The sequence below is a fragment of the Amia ocellicauda genome, chromosome 13 (assembly GCF_036373705.1).
Source record: "Amia ocellicauda isolate fAmiCal2 chromosome 13, fAmiCal2.hap1, whole genome shotgun sequence".
In the NCBI taxonomy this organism is placed as follows: domain Eukaryota; kingdom Metazoa; phylum Chordata; class Actinopteri; order Amiiformes; family Amiidae; genus Amia; species Amia ocellicauda.
In genome coordinates this window covers 30,204,667-30,224,598 of record NC_089862.1, presented here as the reverse complement: position 1 = coordinate 30,224,598, position 19,932 = coordinate 30,204,667, and the positions used below count along the sequence as shown (strand labels likewise).

The 19,932-nt window shown below is 37.2% G+C and overlaps 1 protein-coding gene across 1 annotated transcript; it reads left to right on the top strand.

Annotated features, from left to right (window-relative positions):
- Positions 1–2,776: 2,776 nt before the first annotated feature.
- Positions 2,777–10,924, top strand: LOC136766773 (cysteine-rich protein 1). Its single transcript, XM_066720581.1, has 4 exons — positions 2,777–2,912; positions 5,976–6,070; positions 7,065–7,119; positions 10,019–10,924. Exons 1-4 carry the CDS (start codon positions 2,783–2,785, stop codon positions 10,063–10,065), a joined length of 327 nt encoding a protein of 108 aa, XP_066576678.1. The 5' UTR covers positions 2,777–2,782; the 3' UTR covers positions 10,066–10,924.
- Positions 10,925–19,932: the final 9,008 nt, after the last annotated feature.

Genomic DNA, 19,932 nt, shown 5'->3' with positions numbered 1-19,932 from the left:
GGTTTGAGCTTTGTCTTGGATCATGCAGATTCTGGTTGAATACAGTGGATTCATATTAAGTTAACCACACACACTACAGTGGCTTGTCTTCCTCTCAACGCCTGTAATAAGCAGCTAAAGACACCATGCAACCAATTTTCTTTTTACTTGAGACTCCAGGACTCTAGTTCTGGCAGGCTAGTCTTAATCTTGGCTTAAGAATTTGTCTTCGTCAGATCAGGTATTGTACACAATTGGTAAGAGGTGCATCTGAAACTATTTTACATCTGTAGATTTAATAATTAAGTTATTTAATGTAGGGCATGTGCAGACTACCATACACAAGTTTAGGTATCACAACGTCTACCCCTTGCTAAATAATTCAGAGAGGAAAAATAAATAGATACTCAAAGCTGTTGCCTCCCATACAGCTCTATACAACATCTAGTCTTATTCAGCCCAAGGAAAAGTACTCAGTTGTCTTTACATCAGTGATATGAATCAATAGTCAGGCAAGACAGTTTTACCAGGTTGAGATATTTGTCTTTAGACACATTGAAAATTGTTTGTGTTATGATCAGCAAAGCCGGGAGATTTTATTCCTGGGAAATAACGTTGCTTAGCGATCCTCAAACAAAGATTTCCTTCAGTGCAGAGTAGTGCGGCGGCCTCACCATCAGGTTATTGAACGAACAGCTATGCCGGGCTCCTAATGGGACATCAATATTCCACTTGTCATAGCAGTCTATCAATGTGTTAAAAGGCATCGACTTCAGTTCTCTCCACAACAGAGAAATTACCCAATATGCCCTTTATTGGACGGGCTCCAGGATCTTAACACTGTTAAATGAACAATCTGTGTCTCGGAAGCCATTATAAGTCTATATTAATCAGGCTATATGCATAGATTGATAGATAAGACATATATTTGTTCTTGTAAAAATGGTTCCCATTAACAATAATTGCTCTGAGGAAAGAGCGAAACGTTCATGAGCTCTCAACCCAAAGTGAGTTGGCAGAGTGCAGAAATCTCATCTTCACTGCTGTTCTGTGCTGTCTGACTTGACGTGGGGGAAACTGTAGTGTAATGGAGATTGGTAGCTGTAAATTAAGTGCTTACCTTAGAATCTTATACATTTTAATCATATTGAAGTTGTATGTGGCAATTAAAAAATAGAAATGTGTTGCTTACAAAAATGATGTGCCAGTTTTCTGGTTTCCTTGCTCGGATATTGACAGGTTGCTGGGAGTTTGTAATCAGCATTGATAACATGGAGTGGTAAAATAATGGTGGCAGAGATCAAGCCCAAAACAATATTTATAGTGATAGTGGCTTGGCTAGCACATTTTGTGAAATTAATGAGTGTTACATAGAGAGAAGTGACAGTGTTTCACCTTCTTCTGGCAGTGAATTATCTGGAAAGGTTGTTTTTCTTTATATATAGTCCAGACTTATTTTATAGTGAAGCAAAGGATATCTGTGTTTAGTTTTAGTGTGAATAAGAGACACTGGTTATTTGGGAAACAATATTGCATTAACATTTACATTTGTCCTGTATCAGAAACTGTGTGTCTCTTTATGACATAGTACAAGCTGACTTTACTAGATTTTGTAGATTTTAGTATAGTAATAGCTAAACAGCATTGAGTCTGGCCCTTGCAATGTATTGATGTTTCAACTAATAATGATCTCTCAGTCTTTCTGCTGTTGCAGGGTAATGCATTGTTATCGACAGTGTATCTATAGTTTTCATTCAAATAGGGATGAAAACATTAACATTATTCCTTGAATGAAACAAATGCATTTTCATGTCCTAGACCGCCACATCCGAGACTCTTTTCGTTTTGGCCCTGGGAGTCTTTGTCTGTCATGTAAACAGGTTTGGAGTCTCACAGGCCCACATTGTACCAGCCCCTCAATAGACAGCTCAGTCCTTTGTGAGCTTGCACCACACCCGCACACGCATAATGGCAAACTCTCGGGCAGAGCCATTATGGGGAAGGTTGCCTTCAATATTGAGTTTCTGCTCTTTCACTGCTGTGCAATCATACCACATTTTATCTTTCGGAAACACCTGAAATCTGAGCGAATCCCATCTGTCATCTAGCTTCAGTAATCTCTCCCTACAGTAAAAAAAAGCCTCAGTCCCCCCAGTTAGGAGACACCATCTGATTAGACACCCTGGGAGAAGGGTGCTGCAAAATGTCTGAAGAGGAGACAGAAGTTTGAGCTCCAAACAGTGTCCCCGAAACAAAAGGCAGAGTGTTCTTCGCTCCAGCTCTTGTGTTACTCCCAAACCGGCATGTGTTTTACAATGCAGTGTCTTCTCACAGCCACACAAACATAAGCCATTTTATGTAACTGTTAACTGTTTAAATACATCTCTTTCTAGCATGCAATAGTGGGAACAGATTAACATGAGATATTTAAATGTTGACTTTACTGGGTAACTTTATGACAAAACTTTATGAATAAAAGCCACATTATGAATCACAGTCCTGGACTTTGCAGACTGACTTGGTTATCTTATAACTAATTTTCTAGTTTCTTTCTGGGTATTACTACAAAAACCACAGATGCTTGTATGAAGCTGAGGTGGATTTGAAGTTAATAATAGATTAATATTGTTTAATTCTCTCCCTACATTCAATTGTATATAGTTAGTTGTTTTAAAAGATGTTTTTTAATAAATTAAAAGTCACAGTACCTGAGAAGCAGTAAGCGTTATGTTTACATTCTTGCTGTACTGCTTTGATGCTGTGGAAACATTTGAAATATTCACACCACATCCTGGTTGTACAGATGAAAACGTCAGCGGAGTGTCTGAGGCAACGTCTTTCCTGTTCATTAACAGATCTTTTAAGACATCCAAAAAAAGACAGAAAAAAGATGGTGGCATATTGTCCAATTTGTGCGAAACCTGTGTATTTTGGTAAGTCACATTACTTTTGTTAATTATATAGGCTAGAGGCAGAGGTAGTGAACTTAGAGCTCCGTTATAGTGTCTCTCCCCTTCTGTTCGTAGCTCTTTATTATATTTCAGGTCTGGGTTGGGTGACACAATTGCTGTCAGTTCTGTTTTAGGAGTTTTGGCTATAGAGGATAAAAGGATCAAAAGCAAATACTTCCCTACTGAGAGATGTCTGGCAAATAAATGTATCAACTAAATATGAATAATGATTAAAAGTATCTGATTTGATTTGATTTGAATTGTTTTTATAATTTAAACACAACCTGGATATGAACAACATAACAGCAAATCAGCTACTGGAAATTGTTATTCTAGAATACCTCTTGTGAAAGGCTTCATAAAACACCAATGCAGCCTGGCAGTTTCCATAAATTACTTTATGTCATTTAATGCTTCAACAACATCTGTGTATGTGCTATGCTTTTAATTTAATACACATCCATTAGAAAAGATCAAAGCAGAAAATACAAATTAGAAAAAAAGGGAACAATGCAAATGGCATATGATAATATTAAATAAATATTGTTAGACTTTAGTTAGAATTTGGGAAATATTAGCAGAACAGTTCAGATTGCATCAGTCTCTTTAAAGTGTAGCTTGAATTCGTTTAATAGCTTGATATTGCTTCAACGATTATCACAATAACAGTCCGATAACAGACACAAAAAAATCACTTATCATCACTTCACTTTAACCAGTGAGACAATTTCCCAATCAAGAGAATAAGACTCTTGAAAAATGTACAGATAATGTCAAATTATAATAACCAGTCACAGTCAGAAAGGTCCCAAGACCAAACTGCTCTTATACATTTTTACAAAATGAAAGATAAAAATAAATTAAACTCTCCATACATAAACAACAGATGCTCCAGTTGAGAGAGTAGACACCTATAAGTACTTTGTTTGCACTTTGTTTGTTTATTATACTCAATTTCATGAGAAAAACCTAACAAACAAGAACAGAAATATACAATCAATAATACCTTCTAAACGGCTGACACAAAATGTACTTTGAGGAAAATGTGGGCCGCTTGTCACAGAAATAACCTGAACAGAAATAAAGGAGAATAAGTCTGTTTTGCCCACATCCTCTACAGTCTGGGAGACATCTGCACACGCATATTTGCACATGTGAAGCAGAATTAAGGCGCTCAACCACTTAATGCTTAATGTACTGTTTTACTGGTACATAATGAATACATATCCAAAGTCAGTTGGTGTATAGGTCTATAATCTCCAGAGAGAGAGAGCTTTGACATTATATGTTTTAGGTTTTATGTTGTTTGTTTGACTATACTAGTATTATTTAAAACACATGTTAAAAAAATATGCTTAACATATAGTGTTTGGTTTGAAATGTTTTGACTAGACGTAAAATCATGGAACGGCATTTGAGTTTTGGGATCCAGCTACTCCCAAATGTGTGTGTATTGGAAATTTGGAAATTAAAGAATAGGAAAGAGTAGGGAAGTTTAGGGATGAAGTTGAGGGATGTCTGATTCAGTCAGCAGTGAAGAAGGAAAGCTTTTATCTAGCAGTTTTCAGCCAAAGGTCTGTTGGAGGAGAATTGTCTGTTGAAGTCTGAGCTGACTGATGACAAACAGGAAGTGGGTAAGGCAAAGAGAACACATTGTTGTTACAGGAAGGAAGTGCCTGGTTAAAACTGCTTCAAACCAATTAACCATTGAAAACAGCTAACGTCTGTCACCTTCCTACCTAAACAATATATTTGTCTTTTTTAAATTATTTTGGTTCAAGCTGGCATACAACTTCATTAATCTTGATGATGTTTTGGTCCATGTCCTGAAAGACAAAATTACACCAACTTGTCACAACTGGGCAGAAACTGCATTGATTCATTTAAAAAATGTACATGTGCGGCTTATTCTATCAAAGAAAAAGATTCCTGCATCGTCCTATCTCAGTAACGTACAACAGTTGAAAATTGACAGGAAGCCAGATTCCCATTTGCAAATGAAACTGAACAGCTCATTTTAACCTCAGTATGCGGTCACAGTTAGTTTCATGTGTTTTTCATGCACAGGCTGAATCTTCCACTGCAATTGGGTCATAGCAGGCTTGTCATTGTTTTTGAAAAAGGCATGTTGATTAATGTTTAGACTTGCTTTCTTTCCAGCTTAATTTATGCTGTCCCTACCTGCCGTTAATGTTGTAATTAGCATTGTTAATCGATGTCTGTTTCTCAATTAAATCACAGAAATTTGATGAGGACATTTATTAATAATTCCTTTCGATTAAAATCACTCTCATTAAACTGCAATCAAGTGCTAGAGAGCAATGCACCTGTGAGATGAATCTCCTAGTCCAGTCATTGGGCCATCGCATACGTCTTTGAGTGCAAATTAAGCCTTGTTGAGAGCAAATCTCGTTAGTTTCATTGTATTAAAAAATACGTCAAAAGTAAGGGAAGCCTTTTGCTAATTTAAGTACGGCTGGAGATAACCAAACTTTGTTTTCAGTTGTGGAATCCTTCAAGTCTAGCGTAACTAATAATGACAATTACATAATCAGCAGAACTGTGTTCCTGACGAATTCACTTTATTTGACATTCTGGGGTCGGTATGAGTGAAAGACAAAAAACCATTCCTATGGGCTCATCTCTTTATGACTTCATTTTGTGCAAACTCAGACTGAGAACCATTCAGCATCATGAGTGTGGCACCACCTGATGCGAAACTGGGGCAGAGCAATGTATCTAAAGGAAATGGGTACAAAGACATGTCACGCTACAAAGCTCTGTTAGATTATGCTTTCTATTATTTGTCAAGACTTTCATGTGATAACCTATTAAAAAAAGAAGAACCAAATACATATATATATTAAGCTATGTTTAGACTTTTTCAAAACTACCAAAGAGCAGGGGGAGGTTGTCATCAGACTAATCCTTAAATGATTTTTCGTGCATTCCCAGATGTGCACCAGCTGCAGTGGGACATGGGCTGACATGGATTGGCCAGTACAGCCCAGTTCTAATTCATGTCAATTCTCTCTGTCTCCGCAGGTGAGAAGAAGCGCTCACTGGGCCGGGATTATCACCCGCTCTGTCTGAAGTGCTACCTCTGTAAACGGCAGCTCACTCCTGGAATGCATGCCGAGGTATGTGGCCAGAAACAGCACCGCGACGACAATGTGGACTTGGATCTGTACTGAGCACTCACAATGTGAACATGTATCTCAGACAGACTCTTTTTTGGTTAATTGACAATGGTTGGATGAGCTACAATATTATTCCAACTCTACCTTCTAAAATTCATTCTTACTCCCTAACACTTTTGTGCATGAATTGTTGAAGATAGTTTGAATATTACATAAATATATTTATATATAGTTGTTCTTTGTTTTACATCAACATTTTCAATAATTACCAAGTTTAGTAAGATTTATGTCACCAGACAAAAATATGTATTTAGTTTATGATCCAAACAATTTGTAGTACAATGACTAAATTCTCCTTGCAGGGGAGTGTTTTCTATATTTTTGACATACCGGTTTATTAAAAACGTACAATTCCAAAAGATACAAAAACAAACACTGGTTCACTTTATCGCTACCTTTTAATGAGATTTAACAAATAACACTTGGCATTTCACAGCCTGTAATCTGTTCAATCAGCTTTTTATTCGTTTTGTTTTAATTCGATCGTGTGCCTTTCATTTCTTGCTTTAGTAGGAAGAAAGAAAGAGAGAGAGAAAAAGAAAGAAAGAAAGAAAGAAAAAGAAAGAAAGAAAGAAAGAAAGAAAGAAAGGAAAGAAAAGCATCATGAACTGCTGTTAGATTAATTGATTTGATTGTCTTGGCCCTGTGCCAGTCTGAGTTAATTACATGAAGATTGAAAATGATTCCATAAAAGTAGAAATACTTCTTATAAAGCATCTGAGTGCCTCATTAGTCATAATATTTAAATGCAGAAATGTCTTTCTGAAAGGATTTTCACTGAATGAAAGCCACTGTTGATGTGTATTCTGTTTCTTTCATTTGGTTTATTCACTTGGCTGATTAAATGGCAAATCTTACATCACATTCAGATATTAAATTGCGTTATCAAAACAGATTCTCCAGTACTAAAGAGAATTGTCCTCTTTTGTTTCAGTATGATGAAAAGCCATACTGTAATCATTGCTACATGAAGCAGTTTGGCCCCAGAGGTAAGAAGCATCTATTTCACTTTGAGTAAGGTGCATTCTGGGAATTCCCTTTGCTTCAGCTGGAAAAGCCATCAATACGAGGGCTCACAGCCACAGCTGTTGCTATGGACACCTTTATGGTTGGGAACCCAGCGGTAGTGTGAAAATGGGAAAGCCAGTATCAATGTATTAATACAATCAATGTATATTATATCAGAATACACGGAAGATTGTGCAGAAGAACTCATCGTTGTACATTTCTCTCCCTGACCTTTCTGACTGGCCATGTCCTCGTCAAATCTATCTAACCCATTGAGGTTTTTACATTTTCTGTGATTAACAAACCTTTAGCTTTTTGAACTAAATGTGTAGATGTCTCAGATTTCCCTTCAGCAGTAAACATTTCGTACCCACTGGAACTGAATGCACAGCAAGGCATGGTTTCTCTGAAACATGGCAACTGAGCGCAACTCATTCTCGCTCACTGACATCGTCCAGAACGGCCTTGATGAATACGACAGCAAACACCTTTGCAGATCTCATAGAATGATGGCAAATTAATGACAAACTCCATCTCTAACCCCTGGTCTTTGTCAGCTGGTTAACTTTCTACTTATACCTCATAATAAGGTAAAGACATGAAAGTCTAATTTTAAAAAAGGATCATGGAAAGGTCCAGATTCAATGTACATTAAAACAGAAATTTAAAAGGGAGCGATCATGTGATTTGTGAATGTAGTGCTTGAGGCCTGTGAGAGAAAAGATTTCCATTTCCTGCATCCTTGAGTCATACTTATGTCAAACAGTTATTTTATTTGGTTTTCTTTGTTAGCTTTATTACATTACTTTTCAATTATTTGTAAACAAAATGTCCTCCTTTTCACTTATTTTCTACTGACTGCCATGCATTTTTCTTTCAACCAACTCCTCACTTCATCTCTACGCGGTACTGTAGAAGGGTCGCTGGCTTTGTTTGCAAGGACAGCTGAGCACCTGACAGGGTATATTGTCTACAATCTCTAGTGATGCATTGTTGACAACTGGTCAATACTTTTAGAATTACTACCAATACTTTTCCACCCAGTCTACCCCCACCCACCCTTTACAATAATACCCACATTCCTCTTCGTAAGACTCTGCCCTTGGGAAATAATCCCAACGAACAGCTGATGGTACTGTTCATACACTCGGTCGCACTGTGATATGGCTTTGCCCCGAGATTACTTATCTGGACTCTATTAAAGCACTCATTCAGCCTTTTAAAAAAAGTTTGAGCTCCAGGTAGGTCAATTTCAAGAGTCTGTTTTCCTCACTATTATTATTGTTCGGCATCAATGATCTACTATTTCCCATGGAACTGATAAATAACCAATTCTTGGTGACTTGAACATTCGTAATGATCTCCTCCCTTCCCCCCATTACCACTGACAATCTATCGCTTTAAAATGCTAGTCTTTGCACAATCTATTGACTTTGCTATACAAGCCCGTGGCCATGCCTTAGATCTCCTGCTCCCCGGTAGTACGTTTGTACTTTCTTATATTATCCACAATTTCCAGTCAATGCTTAATTATCTCTTATCTGCTTGCAGTTCTCAAGAGGGAGAATAAGGGTATTTGGGAGAATTCCAGCTGATTCTTACATTTTCAGATCAAGCTCAATTAGGAGCATATATATATACTTAAAGAAAAATCAATTCTATATACAATACCACACAATGAAACAAAAGCAACATTAATTTGAGTAGCTACTATTTTTCAACTGTAATGCTAGTAATGTTGTATACTAATAACACATTACCTCACCCTGTTAATCCCCCACCTACACAGACTGATTTATGGAGAAAGGAGGGCTGTTCTACGGTCATGCCTAGAGGCCAGATACATCATCTAAATTAGTTAATTGAGAAACATTAAGGTCAATTCAATTATTAAGGGCAGTGGTTGCACTGAAGCTATGTTTTTCTACTAAATAAGTAATTGATAAATTAGTGAAGCACTGCAATTGGAACCAAGTCAACATCTGTCAGTTTAATACAACTGCATTTAGCAAACTTGCAGAACCAGAGTGGTCAACCTAAGCCGTACTCTAAGCTGCAGCGTCTAGTGTAGCCACAAATGAAACAAGGAACCAGAGCCCTAACCATTTGCTATTTTATAGGCCAAGAGTTTCACTTGTCTTTTCAGGCCATAAGAAATACCATTATTGTCAAACTGCTCACCACCAGTAAAGTTTCACGTGTTAAAGGGAATCATGAAAAAACAGCAGACTTTTTTTTGTCTTAAAGTTATCAAGCTTAAAAAGAGGACTGACATATTACAATAATCAAACTTCTGAAATTGCCAATTTTTCCAATGGTCTTTCTATGCATTTGGTATAGGTATATAACTATCTGCTTCAGGCCGTGATTCACAAGACCAGACTATCCCATAGAGATGTGCTTGGTGTTTTGCCACACGTTATCAAGGCAGTGTATTTAAATTGGCAGAGCTCTGTTGCTTGTAAGCATTGCACACACCCTGCTTCATAGCTAGTGGCAATAGTAGGTTTGGCCGTAAATGTAATTGTTTTTTTAAGAGCCTTTCAGAGCTGTTGTGTTCTCTGAGCTGCTGCCAGACTCGTACTTTAGTCACAACAGTTTTCAGTCACATGGTGTCTTTCCCCATAGTTAAGCCCATAACCTTTGTGATTTTTCAACTAACTGTCTTTGTGGATTTAATAAACATTTTGGTATTTGGTAATTTCATGATATGCATTAGAAATAATAATATACTTGTTTTAGTGCATGTGTTAATCTGGACAGGGTTACCCATTCCCTAATATACTATTTTATTTAAGTCTGTATCATTTATTCTACAATGTATTCATCATGTGTGTATGTGTGAATCTGAGACGGTGTCCCTTCTCTCTCCTTCTTCAGTTAACAGAAGGTCGGTGCCACACTCATCTCTGGGAGCCGCATCTTAAGGAAGAAGAAAATGCTTCAGATGGATGTGTCTTTGATATTTAATGGGGTGCCTAACAGTGTTGTAAAATTATTGATTTGTAAAGTAAGATCCAAACCAAAAATTGAGATATTAAAGTAAACCTAACGTTAGCCTAGGTTTTAAGAGTCTGTATCATATTTTTTATGGGAGTTGGACTGCTTGTTACTGTACATACATAGTTTCTGTATATATCATGTTGTAATTACAAACACGATTAATAACAAAATTGTATTTCACATGCTATATCAATATGGAGTAATCCAGAGAAGACACACAGACAAACCTCCAGTCATGTAGTATTTGTTTAAATCATAATAACAATAAAACATGGCTGAGTTTCATTCAGGTCACCAGTGCACACTTTTAGTTTCTGTGCATCATCAGAATTGTTTTTTGTCTCCTATCTTAGACGTACACCCACAATGTTCATTTTTAACAGGGCTCACTGTCAATTACACTGTCTGTCCAACATATTAACTCAAACATGTAAAACTGAGTTGTACTAATGAAGTGTGAAAGTGCTATATTTATTTAGGTACTAAGCTTAATTAAAAAATATATCGAGAATAATATGTGTTACCTGCTGGAGTGAGAGAACACCTTTAATTTGGTACTATTTGTACAGACTATGCAAATCATTACTATTATAATTTCCCACCTACACCAGCTCTGTTTAATTTTTTTTTTAAATAATAATACCCATCTCCCCATTTAAATCTATTTTCTTTCAGTTAAAAAAAATGTAAGAAAGGATGCATGTAAAACAATGTGCATCAGGAAATACATGTGTAATGCCAAAAGAGAAAGTGAAATAATAAAAATTCCTGCTTATATTTTAACATGTATCTCCTTGTTTCATTACACTACATTGTTGACTTTCTTTTTGCAACTTTAAACAAGACTTTGAGTGAAAGGTCTGCATCACAAGAATACCACACCAATGACCAATAATAGCACATTACACTCATGCATGTTCCTTCATATACAGAAAACATCACCAAAACAACAAACCAAAAAACACATGAATCTAATAATCAAATAAAGGATTTTTTTCATTCATGCTTTAGTAATAAAGAAAATAACATCTGGACTTAAACAATTTAGAAAAAGAGAAAATGCACCAGAAAGAGACCGTAATTAAACTACTGCATTACTATGAATGGGTTTCCTGTGTATATGGGTTTAGTCTCTAGATTTACAATATCCTTTCAAAATGAAATGCTATATTCTTCCCACAGAATTACATTTTCCAAAATGCACCCAAATGTACTGCAAAATGTATTTCTGTGCTGAAGTGTAACTTATGAATAACAGATACATTACAAAACTCCACACACAAGGCAAGATATACAGTAGCTGTAACAGACACTAGAAGAGATCTTATTTTCTAAACAAAGAGTTGCATTATATGCACAGAAGAGCTTTAGTTACAGTGAAGTTGCTTTTTTTAGGTCTATAAATCTTAAGATTCTGTGCCACTACTTCATTTTCAGTACTCTAGTGAATGAGTGAATGAAATATGTCCACTGCAAATAACCATGATATGTTATTATCATAGCTGGTCCCATACACTTAGGGGAACAACCCACTTAAAAATGTGAAACCCAATACTGCAGATCTCCCAGAAAAAATAAAGATATATTTATATCCATGTAATTTAACTAAATCTGCAGATTCCTATCAGATGTTGTTGATTTTTAAATGATGATTCGCTGTATATTCATATTTAACGACACACACATATGCAGCCCACACATCCTCTCTGTTTTATACAAAATGGAGCTGTCTCACTTCCTTACCCTATCACACAGCAATAATGAACAACAGACCAGCATTATTTAATACAGAGTACTGCAGGAGGCCAGGCGTAAAGATGTGCCCATGGAATAGTATGACTATTATTTAAAGGATGTGAAAGCTAAGAAATGTTGTAGTTGGCCATTTTCTTTTTTGTTTCAAAATAAGAGACTAGTAAAACAGTTCCCTGCCAAGATAAATATTATATTAAACTATGCAAACTTCAAGTGTTCCTAGACTTATTCAGTGAACTTGGAGAAAAATCGATTAATCGTATTGATCTTTTTAGTTGATCTGTCTCCAATTTTAAATTGTGTGTTCAAAGGAAAGTATTTAAATACATATTCTCCTCTTTTCTGTTCTGTTGCACTTCTACTTTGGTGATGCAAAATTAAAAGAACCTGGTACATTTGAATGGGTTGGCGTGGTCCATCTACTTACAGGAATTATGATTGCAATTGTTTTCCTGTCCCTCTTTCTTGTGTCGTACCTGTAGCAAATCTTTTTGGTGTAATATATGATTACATAACAATCATATGCAGTACAGGAAATGTATACAGTTCAAAATATTTGTAGATCAAGGTTCCAAATCAATAAGGCAATTATGCAGCCTCACAAAGCGAGTGGTTTAATTAAGAAAGAAAATAATGGTATATTAAACCACTCTCATTAAGACTTTTTTAATTGTTAGTGCATAATCAATCTCTTGTATTATTTATTTCAAAAGAGTATATTCACATTTAGCACTGCAACTCAATTGGGAAACCAGCAGAGCCATTTATACTTTAATTAGCAAAATAATTATGCTCAACAGATGAGATTAACAACTCAGGATACCTAAAAATGGCTACCTTTTCCATGACAAGGTGCAATGAGAGAGTTAAACTTTTTATGCCTATGAGAAAAAATTTACTCACCAAATACATTGTACTGAGTTCATTTAATGGGACAACTTCTGAACTCATTTCCATTCAACCCCTTTAGGATGATCAATATCTCTAAACTTGTACTGGAAACTGCAAAACAAGAGGAATTGAACTATTCTTCCAGTCATATATACCCAGCAGGACTACACCTTATTAAAAACATAGTAAGGAGCAGTCAATCATTCAAGAACCATAGGCGGGGAACTATAGCCTTTCCTGCTTATTATACTTGATTTTGAAATAATGATTATGATTAATTATGAAATAATGTAATCATATATACAGTGAGGGAAAAAAGTATTTGATCCCCTGCTGATTTTGTACATTTGCCCACTGACAAAGAAATGATCAGTCTATAATTTTAATGGTAGGTGTATTTTAACAGTGAGAGACAGAATAACAGCAAAAAAATCCAGAAAAACGTTATAAATTGATTTGCATGTTAATGAGGGAAATAAGTATTTGATCCCCTATCAATCAGCTAGATTTCTGGCTCCCAGGTGTCTTTTATACAGGTAACGAGCTGAGATTAGGAGCACTCTCTTAAAGGGATAGCTCCTAATCTCAGCTCGTTACCTGTATAAAAGACATCTGTCCACAGAAGCAATCAATCAATCAGATTCCAAACTCTCCACCATGGCCAAGACCAAAGAGCTGTCCAAGGATGTCAGGGACAGGATCGTAGACCTACACAAGGCTGGAATGGGCTACAAGACCATCGACAAGCAGCTTGGTGAGAAGGTGACAACAGTTGGTGCGATTATTCGCAAATGGAAGAAACACAAAATTACTGTCAGTCTCCCTCGGTCTGGGGCTCCATGCAAGATCTCACCTCGTGGAGTTTCAATGATCATGAGAACGGTGAGAAATCAGCCCAGAACTACACGGGAGGATCTTGTTAATGATCTCAAGGCAGCTGGGACCATAGTCACCAAGAAAACAAAAGGTAACACACTACGCCGTGAAGGACTGAAATCCTGCAGCGCCCGCAAGGTCCCCCTGCTCAAGAAAGCACATGTACAGGCCCGTCTGAAGTTTGCCAATGAACATCTAAATGATTCAGAGGAGAACTGGGTGAAAGTGTTGTGGTCAGATGAGACCAAAATCGAGCTCTTTGGCATCAACTCAACTCGCCGTGTTTGGAGGAGGAGGAATGACCCCAAGAACACCATCCCCACCGTCAAACATGGAGGTGGAAACATTATGCTTTGGGGGTGTCTTTCTGCTAAGGGGACAGGACAACTGCACCGCATCAAAGGGACGATGGACGGGGCCATGTACCGTCAAATCTTGGGTGAGAACCTCCTTCCCTCAGCCAGGGCATTGAAAATGGGTCGTGGATGGGTATTCCAGCATGACAATGACCCAAAACACACAGCCAAGACAACAAAGGAGTGGCTCAAGAAGAAGCACATTAAGGTCCTGGAGTGGCCTAGCCAGTCTCCAGACCTTAATCCCATAGAAAATCTGTGGAGGGAGCTGAAGGTTCGAGTTGCCATACGTCAGCCTTGAAACCTTAATGACTTGGAGAGGATCTGCAAAGAGGAGAGGGACAAAATCCCTCCTGAGATGTGTGCAAACCTGGTGGTCAACTACAAGAAACGTCTGACCTCTGTGATTGCCAACAAGGGTTTTGCCACCAAGTACTAAGTCGAAGGGGTCAAATACTTATTTCCCTCATTAACATGCAAATCAATTTATAAGGCGTGATCTGGAAAAGAGATGCTGTACATCTGGTGGAAGCGTCTTGAAGAGGCTTTCATCCAGAGTTGTTGCTGTTGAAGAAATATATTTAAATACTGGAAGTCGCAATGTCACATGCTATGATGTTTGTGGAACTTCCAGGAAAAAATAGTTTTGAAACTTCTGAAATGACGATAAATGGCGTTTCTTTACATATATAAATAGCAATTATGTATTAAGGAAAGATAGTTTTGTGTCATTTGTAAGAACTCTTAATGTAACCAATAGAAGTAAAAGTATACTACAGGTATATGTTATATTTTGTTATTATGTAATTTGTACTAAAAGTCACTGCATGCTGTAATAAAGTAAATACACAGGCCCCAGTGAAGCACACACCAATTCCTCATGCAGCAGCCATGCTGTTCTTTATTAATGCAGAATGTAATATTCAAACAGCAGCCCTGATTTCCAATTTCAGTTGGCCAACAAAATAATGGAGGGAGACTCGAATGGGAGATTTGCAACGGAAATCAAAATGTAGATTGGAGATCAAGACCAATTTGCTGCTTGCGATGAACACAGTGCATCTGCTGGGTAGATTTATGCCTCCCTTTAAAAACAAAACAAAAAAACCTAAAGATCTTAACCTTGGTTTAGATTAGTATGACCAGAATTATGACGAACAAAGGAAAATAAATTAATATACAAATAGAAATGAATGGGGAGAACCTATATGCATTGTATAGGTATCAGCGAAAGACACTGAGGCATGTCAAATTGGTTTTCCATTTGCTGTAAATTTGGCCTTCCAAAGTGACACTTTATCTTGGAATGTAAATCTGCCTGAAAGCCAATTGCTATGCCCTGTCAGAAGAATCTGTTTGCTCCCTGGATAGCATAAGGTTGATGAGAGGAGGATATGCAAATAGGATTCTGCTTGATGAAGGAAAGAGGGTAAGGGGGAGGGGGATTTGAGGAGGTCGAAGGAGAAAAAACAAAAAGAAAAGGTTGAAAATTTCAAAATGCTACCAGTTTTGCATTTAAAATGCAGAAGGATCCCGACCAACAAACCTTCATCACACCAGACCAGGTCTTTGATCACTGGCTCCCTTCCTGCTGAAGGCTGTGAGTCACGGGGAGAAGGCAGCCGTGTAAGCTGAGGTCTGTTCGTCATACACATCTGTGAGGAAATGAAAGGGAACTGGCAGCACCATGCTGGCTGGTAGATACCGACTGCTGGCAATGCCAAAATGACAGGAGCAGCGAGAGCGGGAAGGGGATACCTCACAAAGGAAGAAAGGTGTCACACGGCTTTGAACCCCCCTTGAGTTGTCATGTGACCAGGCGCAGGCAGCTGGCTCTCTAATTTACATCTGTTTTAACTCCGGCATAAATTCATAATTATTATATTTTTAAATGATAGTGGTTTCCCTGCCGACCCTCGTTCACAATGTTTCCAAATCAGAACAATTTGGAATTAGACTCCCTAAAAAATATTATTAATAATAATAACAATAACAGTAATTAAAAATGAACTAATTTGACATTCATGAGGCTTTACAATAGTTACACACACACACACACACACACACACACTAACACATACAAATGCAAATCGGAATTAAACAGACGGCATTATTTCTAATAAAAATGCTAATTGAAAAAAAAATCTCTTGAGCTACACATGCATTAAAAAAGCTATTTAATACTAAAGAGGACACAAGCTTGACGGGATATGCAGAAGTGTGTAAAGCATAATGAAATTACCCTGCTGTTTTTTTAGAAAGATTTCTTAGATTGCCACTGTTATCAGATACTGCCAAAACATGAACTTGAAATTCAGAACATACAGTGACAAGATAGCAAAGGAAATAATGTTAAACAGCATTTAAACATTATATATATATATTATTATTATTAATTATTATTATTATTATTATTAATTACTATCTCTACTGGTGGAGAGTACTTATAGTGTTAAAAGGTGGCTAGAGATTAGGCAGTCTTGAAGAGATTTGGTGGCTAGTTCCACCACTGGGTGGCGCATGGGGAGAGCGAGGGCAGCTGCGTATGAGAGATGATACAGGAAAAAGGGATGGGATTGCAGATACGAGCTGCAGCATGATGGAGAACCAGAACTGGAAGCAGAGATAGGAAGCCAGTGAAGGACCTGAAGATGATTTGCATGGAAGAAGTTAGGCACACAAGAGCTGTAGAGATTTGGATGAGCTGGAGTGGGTAGATTTCAGATGCAGGGTGGTTAATCAGGAAATGGCTGCAGCAGTCCAAACTAAAATGAAAGTAGGAAGAAACTGAGTTGAGCAGATTGTTAACCGAAGAACAGACTGTCTCTGATACGTCATGTAGAAAAAGATAGCAGGATGCCGAAGGAAAAATATGCTCACACAAGGAGAGGGTGGAATTGAGAAGACACCACATTCTTGGCAGAGGAAAGAGGGGGAGGGCGATAGAATCAAGGGAGACACACATAGGTCAGAAGAGGGGGAGGAAGAAAAGGGGATATAAAAGTAGGCCAGCGTAAGAAAGGTTGAGTATTTGATATGAGTGCATCCAGGAGGATATGTCTGAGAGTCAGTTAGATATCTCTATGGAAATGTTAGAATTATAGGAAGAGCTGAGGATCGTCAGCATAAGCAGTAGGAGGTAAAAATGATCCAGAGAGCATGTCATGAGAAAATAAGGAGTTAACACTTATCCTTGGGAAACACCTGGCTGTAGACAGAGTTGCATAAGCTCGGGCTGTTTCTCTGAAGGAGTCAAGCAGTGAGTGTTCAGTGATGAAAATGGACATCTGCTGAAGAACCTCTCAGTCCCAAACTTCCTAGAAGAAAGGGAGTAATAAGACAGAGTGATCGGTCTAGAGAATAGGGTTTAGTCAGAGAGTAGAGGAATGCTAAAGAGGGAGGAAATGATGGGAAGAAAGGCAGGAACACATCTGGAAGACATCAATGAAGTTGGGGTCCAAGGCACAGGTGGCACATTGATGATCGAGGAGCAAGGAGTGGAGGTCAAAGCTAGACAGGACGATAAAAGAAGAGAAAGAAGGCAAAGGGGAGTAGGTAAGGATTAGAAAAAAGAGAGCCAGATGTGGAAGACAGCTGTGAGGAGAGGTGTATGGAAGGTGGTGGGGAGGACAAGAAGGGACGGGACGGGAGAGGGAGGAGTGGCTCAGGACTCCTGAATGTGAGAGATTGTAGAGCAGAAGAATGATGCAAAGTCAAATGACAAAACAGGAGAGGAAGGACTGGGCGCTGTGGGATTAAGGAGAGGTGAGAAGGAAGGAGAGGTGGTGGGGATTGTGAGAGGAGGACTGGGTGAAATAATAGTGTTTAGAAGAGATCAGATATGTATATGACAACATTTGTAACCAATGTTGATCAGCTACTGGAGGAAGATCTTCTCATTATTGACAGAAACTGTTGTATATGTGGAAGCAGATGGAGATCAAACCCTACTATTACCAGGACTTTGCTAAAATCAATTGAGGTGTTAATTTCCTGTGTTTTTTCAAAGATGTGCAGAAAAGTACAATATTGCAAAATTGTTAAGGGTCAGCTAAATCTTTATACATCATATGTCATTTTAAACACATCATTAAATGTATTTCTGCTCTGAATAAAAAGTCTGTTGAAATTATTAGTCTGCTTGTGAGAACATGCAGAGTCTTATTCTCTTGCAAAATTATTATAATAGTAATAATAATTCATATTGTCATTATTATTATACTAGAAAAATAGAAGTGAGAGACTTGTTCTCTTTCAAGATCTTAATTTGTCTGCATGTGAGAATATGCAGTCGTGTTCTTTTGCAAGATCTTTATTATTATTAGTCTGCATTTGAGTATATGGAGTAATAATATACAGCTGTGGCTTTCCTTTAAAATAACAGCACAATATACTAAGTCTCCCCATCATGCTTTTTCTCTCAACATTCCTGCAATTCATCTTGATGTCCCATTGTGGTCCTAAAACCATATATTATTTCCTGTTATAATACTAGTTTATATAATACTAATTCTTATATTAATACTTCTAAAAATAACCTTTTCGGATTTTGCCTGCTGGGATAAAGAGCTATGCAGCAACTGAGAACTCGGGTATTTTGCTTTCTAACAAACCAGGTTTAAATCCAGACTCACCGCCAGGTCTCCAAAGTAAATGGGATCAATAGAGACAATAACAGGTAATTGCATTACTGATATCAAAATATGTGCAACACATGTTTTATATCAGAAACTGACTTCTGATATCAGCAATTGTATTGTTGACATCAATTGATCAATTTTTGAAATCAGAAATTCTAATTAATTGTTGATCATGGTAAAAACAGTTACATTGTGGTAAAAATATGGGAAAATAAATATGGAGAAAACATGGGAAATATGGGAAAAACATTGTAAAAATTATGGATACAAATATGGGGAAAGGTGTGTGGTGTTGCATAGTAAAATATATACACAGACATGGTCCATAGACTACACTCTTGTCCCATACGACACACACCCCTCTCCCACCCCTGACACACCATTATGGCAAAGCTGTTTTAACATTTAATCATTAAATCAGTGATATCAACAATTCTATATTTAATATATTAAAAAAAAGAATGCTGGTATCAACAATTCAATTTCTTTATATCAAAAATACAATTGTTGATATCTGATATGTACCATGATTGTACAATATTTTGTATGCTATTACTATGTTTTAACACATCTTCACATTTTTAACATTGGTGTGATCATGCTACACCACACTATACTTTACCATATTTAACCATATTGTTTACCCTGGTAAACTATAGATCACCACATGTGTATCAACTAAGCCACACCTTAGTGTATTTTAACACACGACTCTTTTAGGGGGCAAAATTGTCACCATAAAATCTAACGACCATGAATTGTAATCTCCAAATATTGAAAGTAATAAAATGTGTTAACTTACCAAGTTAGCTGTGTTATTGTGATGACTGTGCTAGAAATTAAAATTACATTTGAACCTACTGTATACCCTTTAACCATAAGGTTATATGGACAACATCAGCAATATATGCAGTTGTGTTGGTCATGTAATAGATATGTGACACTAAATATTGTTGTCATTTTACATACAAGCATTTTGAAAGGACTGGATGATCTCAAATATCCTAATATCCTGTCTTGTCTAAATGAAATACTACTATACAGTTGTAGCCTATATAGCTGTGAACAGATATGAACAGATATTGAGAACAAATATAACTGCCTGGCCACTCTAGCAGAGATTACCAACTGCTGTCAAAGACGTGTTTAGTGGAAGCACTTTGTTTCTGAAGTGGAGTCACACCCCCATCTTCTTTAGCTTTGAAATTCATAAAGTTGCATGTTCACAATTTTAACCATTTTAATTGGTCGGCTAAGGCAGGAAACAGGAAGT

Bases quoted from the DNA above. Each gene is read 5' to 3' on its own strand.
- LOC136766773 (XM_066720581.1), top strand. From the start codon at position 2,783: ATGAAAACGTCAGCGGAGTGTCTGAGGCAACGTCTTTCCTGTTCATTA. The intron at 6,071-7,064 runs GTATGTGGCCAG...CTTTTGTTTCAG, and splicing joins CTCCTGGAATGCATGCCGAG to TATGATGAAAAGCCATACTG. The intron at 7,120-10,018 runs GTAAGAAGCATC...CTCCTTCTTCAG, and splicing joins GAAGCAGTTTGGCCCCAGAG to TTAACAGAAGGTCGGTGCCA.